The following is a 16,474-nucleotide window of genomic DNA, read 5'->3' as shown; positions in this document are numbered from 1 at the left end:
AAAATAACATTTCATCTAGGTATATGATTTTTGTTAATTAAACTGTCACAAGAATAACATTTCCCTAGCTATATGATTTTTGTTAATTACACGGTTATTTTAATTCACTTTAATGGAAACAAGTACTTTATTTGCTTAGCGAAAAGAAGTGATGGTAATATTTTAATATATTATATTATATTTTATTTTATTTCTTAAGATTTATCTTAAATGGAATTTAGGTGTAGTTGATTTATATGGTTAAAATTAGGAAAATTTGTAAAAATATTTTTTTGAAATAATGTTAATCTCCATAATTACTTTTTACTTTCAACTTTTTTTCTCGTATAAAATTTGAATTTGAAAACGGTTATCATTTTTGTTTTTTTACATTTTATATTTCAAATTTTGATTTGGAAAACTTTTTCTTCCTTAAAATTTGAATAACAGTTATTATTTTTGGTTTTATAAACTTTATATTTCAAATTTTGTTTTTAAAACATTTTCTTTAAAATTTTTTTAGAGTAATTAACAATTTGGCTAATCTTGTACTAACATGATATAAGGGTCGACACCAAACAACTATCACTATAACTTCTAGACACAACTATCAACGTAAGAGTTGGTTCCAAACAACTATTACTATAACGTCTAGACACAACTATCAAACATAAAGATCAATTCCAAACCACTGACACAACTATCACTATAACTTTTAGGCGCACGTATATATACCCTATATACAATATACCATTTTTACACATAAATAAATCTAAAAATTTAAAAACCAAATTTTCTAACCCATACTATTTCATTTACAAAACCATAATCACACCTAATCATTATCATTAATTCTAAGTTGCTCTTTAAATTTTGAAGAACGAAACATACAAAACATAAGCTATGTCATTACGCCGTAAGGCGTTTCCCTCTGGGAAGAACTCCCTTATATGCCACCGTGTCCTATTTTGGACCATTGATCTGATGTGTTAGACGATTAAAAGAGATTGTGCCGTTGGATCAGATCATTATAGTTGGAATTTTAATCAGTTAAGATTGCATGTGCTTGTTGAACTTCCAGATTTCGGTGGAGACGGTGATCACCTATTTCTTCTGTTCCCGCACCATTTCCAGCTGCCAACAACACTAATGGGCCTCCATCACTTCTGGATCTTCTGCTCTTATGGCCAAGCTCTGGGGGAATGCTTATATTGGTGCATACGAATCGCTCATGATTTTGTTCCATTATGGCCGATTGTTCCATTATGTTAAATTTCGGGTTATCCTCTTCTATGTGGTGGATGTTGTAGAGTCTGTACAATAAGGGGCAAGAAAATTCATTGTAATAAGCAGCCATGTTGTGGGGTGTATTCCAAATTCATGGCTGGCTAGATCAGTTTTCTTTCTTGGAACAAGTTTCTTGTGCATGTGCATGCCTGGCTCTTAGCCTTTCACTAATGGGCCTCCATCACTTCTAGATCGTCTGCTCTTATGGCCAAGCTCCGGGGGAATGCTTATATTGGTGCATACGAATCGCTCATGATTTTGTATTACCTCAATTTTTTGGCCGATTGTTCCATTATGTTAAATTTCGGGTTATCCTCTTCTCTGTGCTGGATGTTGTAGAGTCTGTACAGTAAGGGGCAAGAAAATTCATTGTAATAAGCAGCCCTGTTGTGGGGTATATTCCAAATTCACGGCTGGCTGGATCAGTTTTCTTCTTTAGAACAAGTTTCTTGTGCATGTGCATGCCTGGCTCTTAGCCTTTCACTAATGGGCCTCCATCACTTTTGGATTTTCTGCTCTTATGGCCAAGCTCTGGCGGAATGCTTATATTGGTGCATACGAATTGCTCATGATTTTGTTCCATTATGGCCGATTGTTCCATTATGTTAAATTTCGGGTTATCCTCTTCTCTGTGCTGGATGTTGTAGAGTCTGTACAGTAAGGGGCAAGAAAATTCATTGTAATAAGCAGCCCTGTTGTGGGGTATATTCCAAATTCACGGCTGGCTGGATCAGTTTTCCTCTTTGGAACAAGTTTCTTGTGCATGTACATGCCTGGCCCTTAGCCTTTCACTAATGGGCCTCCATCACTTCTTGATCATCTGCTCTTATGGCCAAGCTCCGGCGGAATGCTTATATTGGTGCATACGAATCGCTCATGATTTTGTATTACCTCAGTTTTTTGGCCGATTGTTCCATTATGTTAAATTTCAGGTTATCCTCTTCTCTGTGCTGGATGTTGTAGAGTCTGTACAGTAAGGGGCAAGAAAATTCATTGTAATAAGCAACCCTGTTGTGGGGTATATTCCAAATTCACGGCTGGCTGGATCAGTTTTCTTCTTTGGAACAAGTTTCTTGTGCATGTGCATGCCTGGCTCTTAGCCTTTCACTAATGGGCCTCCATCACTTCTGGATCGTCTGCTCTTATGGCCAAGCTCCGGCGGAATGCTTATATTGGTGCATACGAATCGCTCATGATTTTGTATTACCTCAGTTTTTTGGCCGATTGTTCCATTATGTTAAATTTTGGGTTATCCTCTTCTCTGTGTTGGATGTTGTAGAGTCTGTACAGTAAGGGGAAAGAAAATTCATTGTAATAAGCAGCCCTGTTGTGGGGTATATTCCAAATTCACGGCTGGCTGGATCAGTTTTCTTCTTTGGAACAAGTTTCTTGTGCATGTGCATGCCTGGCTCTTAGCCTTTCATTATTGATTATTATTGATTGTATATGCATCTGTAATTTTAATATTTATTTCATTTATTGGGTTGTATTTCAGAGATTGCCCAAATGTTTATTCCCATCATGGAGCTTGGTTGTCCTGAGTTGTCTTTTGATATATGAGAATATGAACTTTTAAATCCCAATCATAATATGTAGGACTGCAAAGAACCTTCAGGTATAGTCCTTATATTCTGTTCATAACTGGATTTTTAAACAAAATTCTTACTAACAAGTTATTCATACCTTAACAGATCAATACAATTGATGCATGTAATTTTTTCAAACAAACAATCAAGTAAGAAATTTTGTTCCATTTATATTTTCAAAAAAAAATAATGTGTTTATTGCATATAATTTGGTAATACAGAACAAAATGCTTTGACAACTATACCATTTTCCATAACATATTGCAATTGGTGCTTAATACCAGCTTATTTCAGAGGAAGCAAATTTAAAGTGTTTATCCATGTGCCAAGCAGTAACTTCTGAAATTATCGTTCAGTGACAAGCGATGTTGACCTGCAAATAATGGAAGAGCCTCGCCATCTGCATCTTCCATTCTTGTTTGAATAATTAACCGTTTTTTAAATTGATGGAATGGGTCTGCATAGAATGAAGGTTCATTTGTCAATAAATTCTGTAGCAATCTTGCTTCAATGGGCTATAAGTAATGAGTTTGTAGGGCCCCAAAAACAACCACAACAACAAACTTTTAAGTTTCAACTGCCCAAAAAAAAGAGAAATGTTATATATCTCTTGACCTGCATTATATTTACATCTTGATTAGATTCTTATTTTTGTTTATGCAGTGGGAAATCGTGTACCAAATACACACGTACAGGGAGATGCAGTTGCTGCTTATATGCATGAAGTGGAGACCCAAACTAATGCACTGTTATCACCTTATCGGCGCTTGGGCAATGCGCAAAAGGTCCTCCTGATATTACTTCTTCATTTGTAGAACAGAAATAATCCAGATTAGGTTGAATTGTTGGTACTTAGTAGTTGTGCAATGCGAAAACAACCATTCTAACGTTACTTGCTTTGCAGATAGAAATAATCTTGATTAGCTTATATTATTAGTACTCAGCTGTTGAGCTCTGTATATTATTAGTACTCAGCTGTTGAGCTCTGGAAATACAGGTCAACACGGTGCTTGAGGTTGTCCGACATCTCAAGTTATGAATCCATAAACTCGGTTATAGGACCATCTTCCAGCAATGGCATTATAAGATAACATCTTTTAAGATAGGAAGGTTTCCCATCTCAATGGAAGGTTTCTGGCACTTCTACAGATTCACATTCTTCCCAATGATAGCCTTTTCATTTGAAGACCTTGTTTGACTCTCTTTCTCTGGAAGAGCGAGCAGGTTAGCAGGGCAATTTTGGTTTCAAAGAAAGGCAATTTCCTGTACCGAACAGGTTGTTTAGGAGTGTTCATCAATATGTAAGGGTAAGGTATGTATGGGGAGGTTACAATACAATGTGCCACATTGAGGAATTTGTCAGAGTGAAATGCAATTAGGTCGTTCCTTCAATAGACAACGAAGTGAGAAACTTGAATGAACTACATAACTTCTCTGTAACAAATTCTCTCAGACAACTGAGTAAGAGACATTAGAAAACCTTTGTGCTGATCTTGAATTAGGCTCAAAAGCACTGTTTTTGGTTTTTCTTGAAAGAAAAGATGAAAAGATTGAACTATAAAGATTGTAATCTATAAAAGTATATAACCTATTCACATCCAAATCTTTGAAAAGATACGATAAAAACAAGCACTATTCTTTCATAGTTTTAATAATTTTTTCAGTCATGTTTGCTTATTAGAGAGGAGAGATAATCTAACCTCTGAAGACAATTCTACACCTGGTAGATAATTCAGTGTCACTCATGTCTCGACACAATAGAAGAAAGGAATGATCCTTCCTTTCAGGCCATTGTCGATGGCTTTTGAGAACATAAACTATTATGTTAACATGCCACCGATATGTGTATCTATAAATCATTCAATTGAATTCGTAATCTGTGAGTAGTTTGACATACCTAGGTTCTCTTCCATGGAATATCTGGAAATAATGTTTAGTTTCGTAACATGAGATGAAAAGTTAAGGGTTGGGTCAAGACAGGCTACAGATCCTTTCCAATGTAAGTGGATCCTTTAGACCAGGGGTACTTAGAGCCTTGATGGGAGTTAGTGGTGCTGGAAAAACTACCCTAATGGATGTCTTAGCACTTTCGTAGATTCAAATTCTTCCAAATGATAGCCTTTTCATTGGAAGACCTTGTTTGACTCTCTTTCTCTCGAAGAGGGAGCAAGTTAGCAAGGAAATGTTGGTTTCAAAGAAAGGCAATTTCCTGTACTGAACAGGTTGGTTAGGATCATTCATCAATATTGCTTCCCCGTTGTGGAAGGTTAGGTCAGGGTAAGGTAAGGGTAAGGTATATCCCATAATGAAAATATATGTTCTTATATCCTTCCATGTCTTGGTGTCAACCCATACCTTTCCTTACCTTTAATGAGGATATTTTGGAACTTGAATCTGAAAGGAAATCAAGGACACCAGTTCAAATCACAAAGCTAAATTCAAGAACTTCGTTTAACTACATCAAGATGCCTGCAAATGATGAAATCATAAGCCTCACTAGAAAATTTTGAACCTAAATTTGGAAGTCATGCGATGGTGGTAGGTAAAATGCCAAAGGCAGATTCAAGGACAATATTTAGAAGTAGTCCAGACATTCTTTATGTGGGGGAGTTAATGATCACATTGCCAAACATTTCCACTGTAGCCTCTGCAGAAGACTTTAAGGTGGATATTTTGGAACCTAAACCTGGATGTCAAGAAAGGATGGTAGGTGAAATGGAAAAGGTGGATTTAGGGACTTCATTTAAATTCTTGAAGATGATTGCATATGAAAAAATCAATAGAAGTGGTGAATCTCCAAGGGAAATGAATGACAAAAGGCCTACTCTATGTTTCTTTGCTTGGCTTAACAACAAATGAAGGGTTGCAAAGGGCTCGAACAAGTCAGGGAATAATTGCTAAATTTTCAGTTTTATTGGTTTGCTAAACTACAGCTCTTTTGGGCCTTACCTGTGGACAACAATATTCTGTGGCCTGGTTTCAGGTGTCCTTATTGTTGTTAAGGCATGCTTGGTTATGGCTTCTTCCGCATTAGGAAGCCCCTCAGCAGAGTCAGGAGGTTTCCAACTTCCATGGAGTATGCTGGAAATGCTCTTGTTGTCTATTGCCTTGGCTCTTGGTCACATTGTGGTGGCATACAAGACTAGATGTAAAGCTAGGTGTAAAATGCATCACTTCCAGCAGCTTGATCCTGAAGCGGTAAGATAGTCTCTGATGGTGAAATGGGTTTTCAAGCTACATATTTGAGGTCTTTTTAGCTTTTTGTAAGAACTGATACTTATATATCTTTGAAAAAGATGCAATTGCTATCATTTCAAGGAGTAAATGCGAACCCATCATCTCATAATCTTTCCAGGAAGTTCAGTGATACTTCGACAAATGAGCCCTTATACACTCCACTATTGAGCGGCTCTACTACTAGAGAAGTGAATCCAAGCTCCAAGTGTGGCTCAAATAGCTATTCTAGTTTCTTTGAGCATATACCCTTACTGAATTTGGAGAAATATAAGCATGAATTAGAGATCTACTTCATATATCTATTTTTCTTGAGGTAATCATGTGGCTAAGCATTGAACAGCTATTGAGTCCAAAATCAGGAATATATCAATTTTAGTTACCCATTCATCTGGCAAATCTTTAATCTTCTCACATATCTCTTTCACCTCTAGAAGTAGAGAGTCACCACCCTCATTGCTTGTCAAACATTCTAGTTAGATTTGTGGCAGAGCCAAAGGTTCCATAGAAGGACAACCCACTAGTAAAGTTTATATGTAAACATATTGGTGAACAAGCATTGTATCCAAGTCCAGATCTCCTTAACAAATGGCCAAAAAACATGGCCAAGGTCTTCAGATTTTCTGAAATAGCTGTAGTTTTCCATCGTTAATCCCATTTTATGAACCCTATTTTTAAGATTTGGTGCAATAAGTTTAAATCAATGTTGCACAAGACTGGGTGTGAGTATTGGGTATTGGGTATGGTATGATTAAGGATGAAACATTTTGAATTACAAGTAGGGGTAGTGGTTATGGTAATTTTCCTTTGTAAAGGGGCTCATCAGCATGTGGGTATGGCCCAGGGGAATAGAACTATGATTTGAAATAATTTATGTATCTTACAGGTTATCTTATTTGTCATATAAAAGCTGCACTGAATAGGGCCTCCAAATGAAAAGAAAAGCCAAATTTCTGCACTCTGAATGACTCTATCTTTCATAGGTCTGCAACATGTATGACCTGCAAAGGAAATAGAAACCAAAATCCGAACCTCGAAAGTAATATGCATGTTAGCTTTGCTATGTTTTCTAGAGTCTAAGGAGCATTTTTCCACCATTTGAAGACTGCCACATAAGCAAGGGTGTTACCTGGCATACATTCAGTTATGATATTTGTACCAAGGTTGCTATGATATAGTGTGGTGGTATGAGAAGGCCATATTGGGCACTGGTGACAAATTTAAATGCTGAGAATCGTATCATATCTGTGAAACATAAGCTCTAATATGAAAGGAGATAGGCTTCTGTTGCCATAGACAGCTCATAACTGCATTGTTCAACTTTTCTCCAGTTTCATGTACAATAGTAATTCTTATTCCTTTTGATCTTTACATTTTACTCCATTCAAGAGTATCAAAAGAATTATTTATTAACTATCATTACTCATCTCGATCGATAATGAAATGATTTGGTTATTGACCATGTCTTGCATTTTACAAGTTCCACTTTACGACACTGTTTTCCATGGTTATCAGAATCTTCCTTGTTCTCCCAACCCCAATATGGGTAGAATTGTTAAAGCTAATTCTGAAGAGAAATATTTCTTTGATGGAGGGAAACATATGCCTTCAAGAATCCTTCCTGATGATGAGAGTCTTTTCATGCTCTGTGAAGGTCTGGTTATCCATTACAAGATTACAAATAGTCATTCTTACACTTCCAACACTTTCCATGATAGTAATGGTGAAAATTATGGGTCTATGCTGAGAAGGTTAAGATTTGATGACCCTTTGCTTCCAAGATCTCATAATCTTGCCAGGAAGTTCAGTCATACTTCGACAAATGAGCCCTTGTACACTCCACTATTGAGCGGCTCTACTACTATAGAAGTGAATCCAAGCTCCAAGTGTGGCTCAAATAGCTATTCTGGTTTCTTTGAGCATATACCCTTACTGAATTTGGAGAAATATAAGCATGAATTAGAGATCTAATTCATATATCTATTTTTCTTGAGGTAATCATGTGGCTAAGCATTGAACAACTATTGAGTCCAAAATCAGGAATATATCAATTTTAGTTACCCATTCATATGGCAAATCTTTAATCTTCTCACACATCTCTTTCACCTCTAGAAGTAGAGAGTCACCACCCTCATTGCCTGTCAAACATTCTAGTCAGATTTGTGGCAGAGCCAAAGGTTCCATAGAAGGACAACCCACCAGTAAAGTTTATATGTAAACATATTGGTGAACAAGCATTGTATCCAAGTCCAAACCTCCTTAACAAATGGCCAAAAAACATGGCCAAGGTCTTCGGGTTTCCTGAAATAGCTGCAGTTTTCCATCGTTAATCCCATTTTATGAACCCTATTTTTAAGATTTGGTGCAATAAGTTTAAATCAATGTTGCACAAGACTGGGTGTGAGTATTGGGTATTGGGTATGGTATGATTAAGGATGAAACATATTGAATTACAAGTAGGGATAGTGGTTATGGTAATTTTCCTTTGTAAAGGGGCTCATCAGCATGTGGGTATGGCCCAGGGGAATAGAACTATGATTTGAAATAATTTATGTATCTTACAGGTTATCTTATTTGTCATATAAAAGCTGCACTGAATAGGGCCTCCAAATGAAAAGAAAAGCCAAATTTCTGCACTCTGAATGACTCTATCTTTCATAGGTTTGCAACATGTACAACCTGCAAAGGAAATAGAAACCAAAGTCCGAACCTCGAAAGTAATATGCATGTTAGCTATGGTATGTTTTCTAGAGTCTAAGGACCGTTTTTCCACCATTTGAAGACTGCCACATAAGCAAGGGTGTTGCCTCGCATACATTCAATTATGATATTTGTACCAAGGTTGCTATGATATAGCATGGTGGTATGAGAAGGCCATATTGGGCACTGGTGACAAATTTAAATGCTGAGAATCATATCATATCTGTGAAACGTAAGCTCTAATATGAAAGGAGATAGGCTTCTGTTGCCATAGACAGCTCATAACTGCATTGTTCAACTTTTCTCCAGTTTCATGTACAATAGTAATTCTTATTCCTTTTGATCTTTACATTTTACTCCATTCAAGAGTATCAGAAGCATTATTTATTAACTGTCATTACTCATCTCGATCGATAATGAACTGATCTGGTTATTGACCATGTCTTGCATTTTACAGGTTCCACTTTACAACACTGTTTTCCATGGTTATCAGAATCTTCCTTGTTCTCCCAACCCCAATATGGGTAGAATTGTTAAAGCTAATTCTGAAGAGAAATATTTCTTTGATGGAGGGAAACATATGCCTTCAAGAATCCTTCCTGATGATGAGAGTCTTTTCATGCTCTGTGAAGGTCTGGTTATCCATTACAAGATTACAAATAGTCATTCTTACACTTCCAAGCCTTTCCATGATAGGAATGGTGAAAATTGTGGGTCTATGTTGAGAAGGTTAAGATTTGATGACCCTTTGCTTCCAAGATCTCATAATCTTGGCAGGAAGTCCAGTCATACTTCGACAAATGAGCCCTTGTACACTCCACTATTGAGCGGCTCTACTACTATAGAAGTGAATCCAAGCTCCAAGTGTGGCTCAAATAGCTATTCTGGTTTCTTTGAGCATATACCCTTACTGAATTTGGAGAAATATAAGCATGACAAGTTTGGGTTAATAGAAAAGTTATCAGAGCCAACACCATATAAATTTGGACGCATGGGGGTGATTTTGATACATGGATTTGGTGGAGGGGTTTTCTCTTGGAGGTATGTTATGAATCCCCTGGAAAGGCAAACTGGATGCACTGTCGCTGCTTTTGACCGGCCCGGTTGGGGACTTACTTCTTGTCCCAGCAAATCAGAATGGAAAGTAAAAGGACTGCCCAATTCATGTGAACTTGAGTTCCAGGTGAGACCTGGAAGCCATGTGGATTTGAGTGCCATCTCATCAATTCAGAGTTTTAACTATTTTCCTATTTGATTTTTTATCTGCTCTTTCTTGTAATTTCAACCAAACTTTGTTTTGTTTGTGATTGTAGCACTTTTATCCCTTGTATTCTGGGAAAAATATTGTTTTATTTCATTTCCTTTCCTAGACTTTAATTGTAATTGATCTTCTGGGAAATTTAAGTGCTTGATTTAAATATGGCTGGCAATGATTTTCATTATGTTTGCACTGTCCGTGGTAGATCTAATTTTGATGCTTCTTGCAGGTTAGTCTGTTATCATCATTTTGTCAGAAGCTGGCATTTTCTTCTGTTGTGCTTATTGGTCATGATGGTGGTGGATTGCTAGCCTTAATGGCAGCTGAAAGGTTGTACAAATGACAAGATATCTCCAATGTGACTTTCCAGGGTAGTTTGGTGACCTGTCATATAATTTTCAAAGCTAAATATGGTATTTACTTATTAGCTTGTTACATAATAGAAAGGATGGTAGGTGAAATGGAAAAGGTGGATTTAGGGACTTCATTTAAATGCTTGAAGATGATTGCTTATGAAAAAATCAATAGAAGTGGGGAATCTCCAAGGGAAATGAATGACAAAATGCCTACTCTATGTTTCTTTGCTTGGCTTAACAACAAATGAAGGGTTGCAAAGGGCTCGGACAAGTCAGGGAATAATTGCTAAATTTTCAGTTTTATTGGTTTGCTAAAATACAGCTCTTTCTATAATCATAAAACGTATTTCCTTCAATTTTCTCCGATTCTTGGTTGTTCGGCCAGGCCGTTCCAGAAATACCACAGATTAGCGAAGGATACAATCCAGCGACATGGGCATCGGAAGTGAGTTCCATAGCTGTTGAGGAAAAACTTGGTGTAGAGTTTGCTGAGATCTATACAAAATTAGCACTCTATGAGTATGTCTAACATAATTGTAGGAATTTGTTTCAGAACTTTGAGCTTTTTTTATTGTGCATCTCTAATTTTGTTACCCTATCTTTAGTTACATAATTTCTCCCAAGAAACTGTTATTTTTTTTTAAGTGCTTGATTTAAATATGGCTGGCAATGATTTTCATTATGTTTGCACTATTCGTGGTAGATCTAATTTTGATGCTTCTTAGTCTGTTATCATCATTTTGTCATAAGCTGGCATTTTCTTCTATTGTGCTTATTGGTCATGATGATGGTGGATTGCTGGCCTTAATGGCAGCTGAAAGGTTGTACAAACGACAAGATATTTCCAATGTGAGTTTCCAGGGTAGTTTGGTGACCTGTCATATAATTTTCAAAGCTGAATATGGTATTTACTTATTTTCTTGTTACATAATAGAAAGGATGGTAGGTGAAATGGAAAAGGTGGATTTAGGGACTTCATTTAAATGCTTAAAGATGATTGCATATGAAAAAATCAATAGAAGTGGGGAATCTCCAAGGGAAATGAATGAAAAAAGGCCTACTCTATGTTTCTTTGCTTGGCTTAACAACAAATGAAGGGTTGCAAAGGGCTCGAACAAGTCAGGGAATAATTGCTAAATTTTCAGTTTTATTGGTTTGCTAAACTACAGCTCTTTTTAAAATCATAAAACTTATTTTCTTCAATTTTGTCTGATTCTTGGTTGTTTGTCGAGGCCATTCCAAAAATACCATAGATTAGTGAAGGATACAATCCAGCGACATGGGCGTCGGAAGTGAGTTCCATAGCTGTTGAGGAAAAACTTGGTGTAGAGTTTGCTGAGATCTACAGAAAATTAGCACTCTATGAGTATGTCTAACATAATTGTAGGAATTTGTTTCAGAACTTTGAGCTTTTTTTATTGTGCATCTCTAATTTTGTTACCCTATCTTTAGTTACATAATTTCTCCCAAGAAACTGTAAATTTTTTTAAAGCCCTATTTGACAGTTATGTTGTTCTGTTTTCAGATGGAATCAACACCTTATTCAAGAGCTAAGCACCCCTGCTCTTGGCTCGTAGAATCTGAGTTTTCCAACACAATATGCACGGTCCTTCAAGGTTCAGTGCGTGGCATGCCTTTGGAAGCAATAATTTCTCCCAAGAAACTGTAATTTTTTTAAAGCCCTATTTGACAATTATGTTGTTCTGTTTTCAGATGGAATCAAGCCCTTATTCAAGAGCTAAGCACCCCTGCTCCTGGCTCACAGGATCTGAGTTTTCCAACACAGTATGCACGGTCCTTCAAGGTTCAGTGCGTGGCATGCCTTTGGAAGCAACATTGGTCATATTGGAGGAATCCACACTATAATGTTGTGCGATTTTTCTTCACTACAGTCGTTGCCCTACTGTTTGGGACCATCTTTTGGGACCTTGGAACAAAGAGGCTGGACACTCTCTTGACAGGCATAGCAGACTTATTTGCAAAACTGGTCCCGCCTCACTTTGACATTTTATTTTCTCTATCATTGATTAGTTTATTGTCTATTACATATTTGAGTCAACAGAGTGACTTAGCATATTGAGAAATCAAAGCATTATATGCGTAATATATCAAAGCATTATATGGTATTTGCATTCACATTTTTTATTTGATCGCGTGAGCTTAGATCTGTACTACAAAAAAACAATTTACCCATTGTCAATTTGGTCAATTGATTCAAACATTTCGATTTCTGGCACTTCTGCAGGTTCACATTCTTCCCAATGATAGCCTTTTCATTTTAAGACCTTGTTTGACTCTCTTTCTCTGGAAGAGCGAGCAGGTTAGTGGGGCAATTTTGGTTTCAAAGAAAGGCAATTTCCTGTACCGAACAGGTTGTTTAGGAGTGTTCATCAATATGTAAGGGTAAGGTATGAATGGGGAGGTTACAATACAATATGCCACATTGAGGAATTTGTCAGAGTGAAATGCAATTAGGTCGTTCCTTCAATAGACAACGAAGTGAGAAACTTGAATGAACTACATAACTTCTCTGTAACACATTCTCTCAGACAACTGAGTGAGAGACATTAGAAAACCTTTGTGTTGATCTTGAATTAGGCTCAAAAGCACTATTTTTTGTTTTTCTTGAAAGAAAAGATGAAAAGATTGAACTATAAAGATTGCAATCTATAAAAGTATATAACCTATTCACATCCAAATCTTTGAAAGTATATGATAAAAACAGGCACTATTCTTTCATAGATTTAATAATTTTTTCAGTCATGTTTACTTGTTAGAGAGGAGAGATAATCTAACCTCTGAAGACAATTCTACACCTGGTAGAGAATTCAGTGTCACTCATGTCTCGACACAATAGAAGAAAGGAATGATCCTTCCTTTCAGGCCATTGTCGATGGCTTTTGAGAACATAAACTATTATGTTAACATGCCACCGATATGTGTATCTATAAATCGTTCAATTGAATTGGTAATCTGCGAGTAGCTTGACATACCTAGGTTCTCTTCAATGGAATATCTGGAAATAATGTTTAGTTTCGTAACAGGAGATGAAAAGTGAAGGGTTGGGTCAAGACAGGCTACAACTCCTTTCCAATGTAAGTGGATCCTTTAGACCAGGGGTACATAGAGCCTTGATGGGAGTTAGTGGTGCTGGAAAAACTACCCTAATGGATGTCTTAGCACTTTCGCAGATTCAAATTCTTCCAAATGATAGCCTTTTCATTTGAAGACCTTGTTTGACTCTCTTTCTCTCGAAGAGGGAGCAAGTTAGCAGGGAAATGTTGGTTTCAAAGAAAGGCAATTTCTTGTACTGAACAGGTTGGTTAGGATCGTTCATCAATATTGCTTCCCCATTGTGGAAGGTCAGGTCAGGGTAAGGTAAGGGTAAGGTATATCCCATAATGAAAATATATGTTCTTATATCCTTCCATGTCTTGGTGTCAACCCATACCTTGCCTTACCTTTAATGAGAATATTTTGGAACTTGAATCTGAAAAGAAATCAAGGACACCAATTGAAATCACAAAGCTAAATTCAAGAACTTCGTTTAACTACATCAAGATGCCTACAAATGATGAAATCATCTGCAGTGATCAATTTGCAAGGGAAAGGAATGCGACCCCAAATTACAACGCACAAACATGGAGAGTAGAAACTGAGCAATCAGATGAAGCTATAAACATGAAAGGTGATGCAATCAAGAGAGAAAGGGCATGCCGTAAGAGGGCTATTTCGAAGTTTGAATCACAAATACAACCAAGGAAGATTCCTGAACAATGAAATGAAGCTATAAACATGAACGGTTATGCAATCAAGAGAAAAAGGGCACGTCATAAGAGGGCTACTTCTAAGCTTGAATCTCAAATACAAGCAAGAAAGTCTGCTGAAGTAGAAAACACAAGTTTGGAGATGACATCAAATAAATTAATGGCCATTCTAGACATTATTTACAAGCAGGAATTAATGACAATACAATCTGTGTTGCCAAATGCTTCTTCTGAAGCCTCTCTAGAAAATTTTGAACCTGAATTTGGAAGTCATGCGATGGTGGTAGGTCAAATGCCAAAGGCAGATTCAAGGACAATATTTAGAAGCAATCCAGACATTCTTTACGTGGGGGAGTTAACAGTCACATTGCCAAACATTTCCACTGTAGCCTCTGCAGAAAACTTTAAGGTGGATATTTTGGAACCTAAACCTGGATGTCAAGAAAGGATGGTAGGTGAAATGGAAAAGGTGGATTTACATTCACTCCCTAAATCTCCATTCACCATATTCATAAATTATCATCTACCTTTTATCCATACCAACACTTCTACCTATCATCCATTTCATTCCAAGCCATATTCTTAACTGCTACAGGATCCTACAGAAGTATGCATCTACAGCTCTTCCGAATGAGAATTCCGGTTATATCTACAGAAGTGTCCACTTCTAGCATCGTACAGGAAACTTAGGGGGTTTATCAAACAAATTTTGTTCTAATTATAAATGGTCTACTAGAATTTTATGAAGAGACTATATTTGATGGTTTTTGTCAAAGTGGCTTTGTTTTTATGAGATTATTCTTTTAGGAACTCTGATTCCTAGTTAAGAGGACATGTATTAGGTGAAGAATTTTGATTACAATGCTTCTTTAGTATTGATAGATTTGGTCAAGAATTTTGATGAATTTGAATAACATTTTGATAAGATTAAATAAAGGTTTTCTTTAACAATTCTAGGATACAATATACTTAATTGGAGAAAATCTTAGGGTGATCATATTTACTTTAACGATAGACTTTATTGAATCTACATTATAAGATTTAAGATTTCAATAAAGTTTATAAGAATGATTAGTGTTTTGTTCAAAGATGTTTCTACTCATTTGGAAGTTAATGACAAGCTATTGATAATGTTTATCTTCAAAGTTCAATCAAACAATGTTGTCTTATTATTTTAGTGTTTTGTTTCATATGTTGAAGCTCCACATTATGTCACAAGAGATATATTTTTAGGGCCCAAGTTTATTCTTACCTAATGAACTATTTTATTTAAAATTGGGTTGTTTTGTTCCAATTTTTTGGGTCTCGACCTTTCTCGAGAAAGGCTCTTGGATACTTGTTAGATTGGAAAGTTCACTAGGTGAGGTGAACAAATATCTATTTCTTGGGTCAAATGTCGAAGACCTAAGTCATGGTCACTTTGCAGATGATCCCCCTTCCTCACAAGAAAAAGGAGACTTCCTCACAAGAAAGAGGACACTGAGTGTTTAAAAAATGTGATGAAATTCCTAGATATCTTTCATATATCCCTAGGGTTTGAAGATTCCATGGACCAAAACTATGTCATATAAACAATGCTATTCTTTTAGGAACTCTAATTCCTAGTTAAGAGCAAATGTATTAGGTGAAGAATTTTGATTGCAATGTTGTTTTAGTATTGATAGATTTTGTCAAGAATTTTGATAGATTTTGAATAACATTTTGATAAGATTAAATAAAGTTGTTTTCTAACAATGCTAGGATACAATATACTTAATTGGAGAAAGTTTTAGGGTGATCATATTTACTTTAAGGATAGACTTTATTGAATCTAAAATATAAGATTTAAGATTTGAAGAAATTTTATAAGAATGATTAGTGTTTTGTTCAAAGATGTTTCTACTCATTTGGAAATTTAATGACAAGTTATTGATAATGTTTATCTTCAAAGTTCAATCAAACAATGATGTCTTCTTATTTTAGTGTTTTGTTTGAGGAACCAATTGTGCCACTTATCATTGACTTCTTAAATGATATTTTCACAAACAAGGATTATGATGCCAATATTTAGAATGGGGATTTCACAATTGTGAGGAACTAATTTTGCCACTTATCATTCACTTCCTAAATGATATTCTCACGAAAAGGATTATGATGCAAATATCATCATGGTCAAACAACAATTAGAATGGAGAATTTCATAAGTGGGGAGAAATTTAAAACTATTATCCATTGCATTGTGAATTAAGATGATATGAGATTACTTTGTTATGAAATATTTGATTTAAATCATTTACTTATAAAGGTTCCAAAATCTTAATGAAGAGC

The 16,474-nt window shown here is 36.0% G+C and overlaps 1 protein-coding gene across 1 annotated transcript; it reads left to right on the top strand.

Moving 5' to 3' along the window:
• The first annotated feature begins 5,399 nt into the window (after window positions 1-5,399).
• Window positions 5,400-12,404, top strand: LOC149186964 (uncharacterized). The gene is made up of 7 exons (XM_089409514.1): window positions 5,400-5,558; window positions 5,856-6,050; window positions 9,244-9,969; window positions 10,274-10,374; window positions 10,723-10,845; window positions 12,114-12,209; window positions 12,293-12,404. The coding sequence occupies exons 1-7, from the start codon at window positions 5,400-5,402 to the stop codon at window positions 12,402-12,404; spliced, it is 1,512 nt and encodes a 503-aa protein (XP_089265640.1).
• The last annotated feature ends 4,070 nt before the right edge of the window (window positions 12,405-16,474 follow it).

This window comes from Pinus tabuliformis, chromosome 3_1 (assembly GCF_031772625.1).
Source record: "Pinus tabuliformis cultivar Carrire ecotype Pingquan chromosome 3_1, CPIR1, whole genome shotgun sequence".
In the NCBI taxonomy this organism is placed as follows: Eukaryota; Viridiplantae; Streptophyta; class Pinopsida; order Pinales; family Pinaceae; genus Pinus; species Pinus tabuliformis.
The sequence above is the reverse complement of the archived record's forward strand: the minus strand, read 5'-3'. Positions and strand labels throughout refer to the sequence as shown.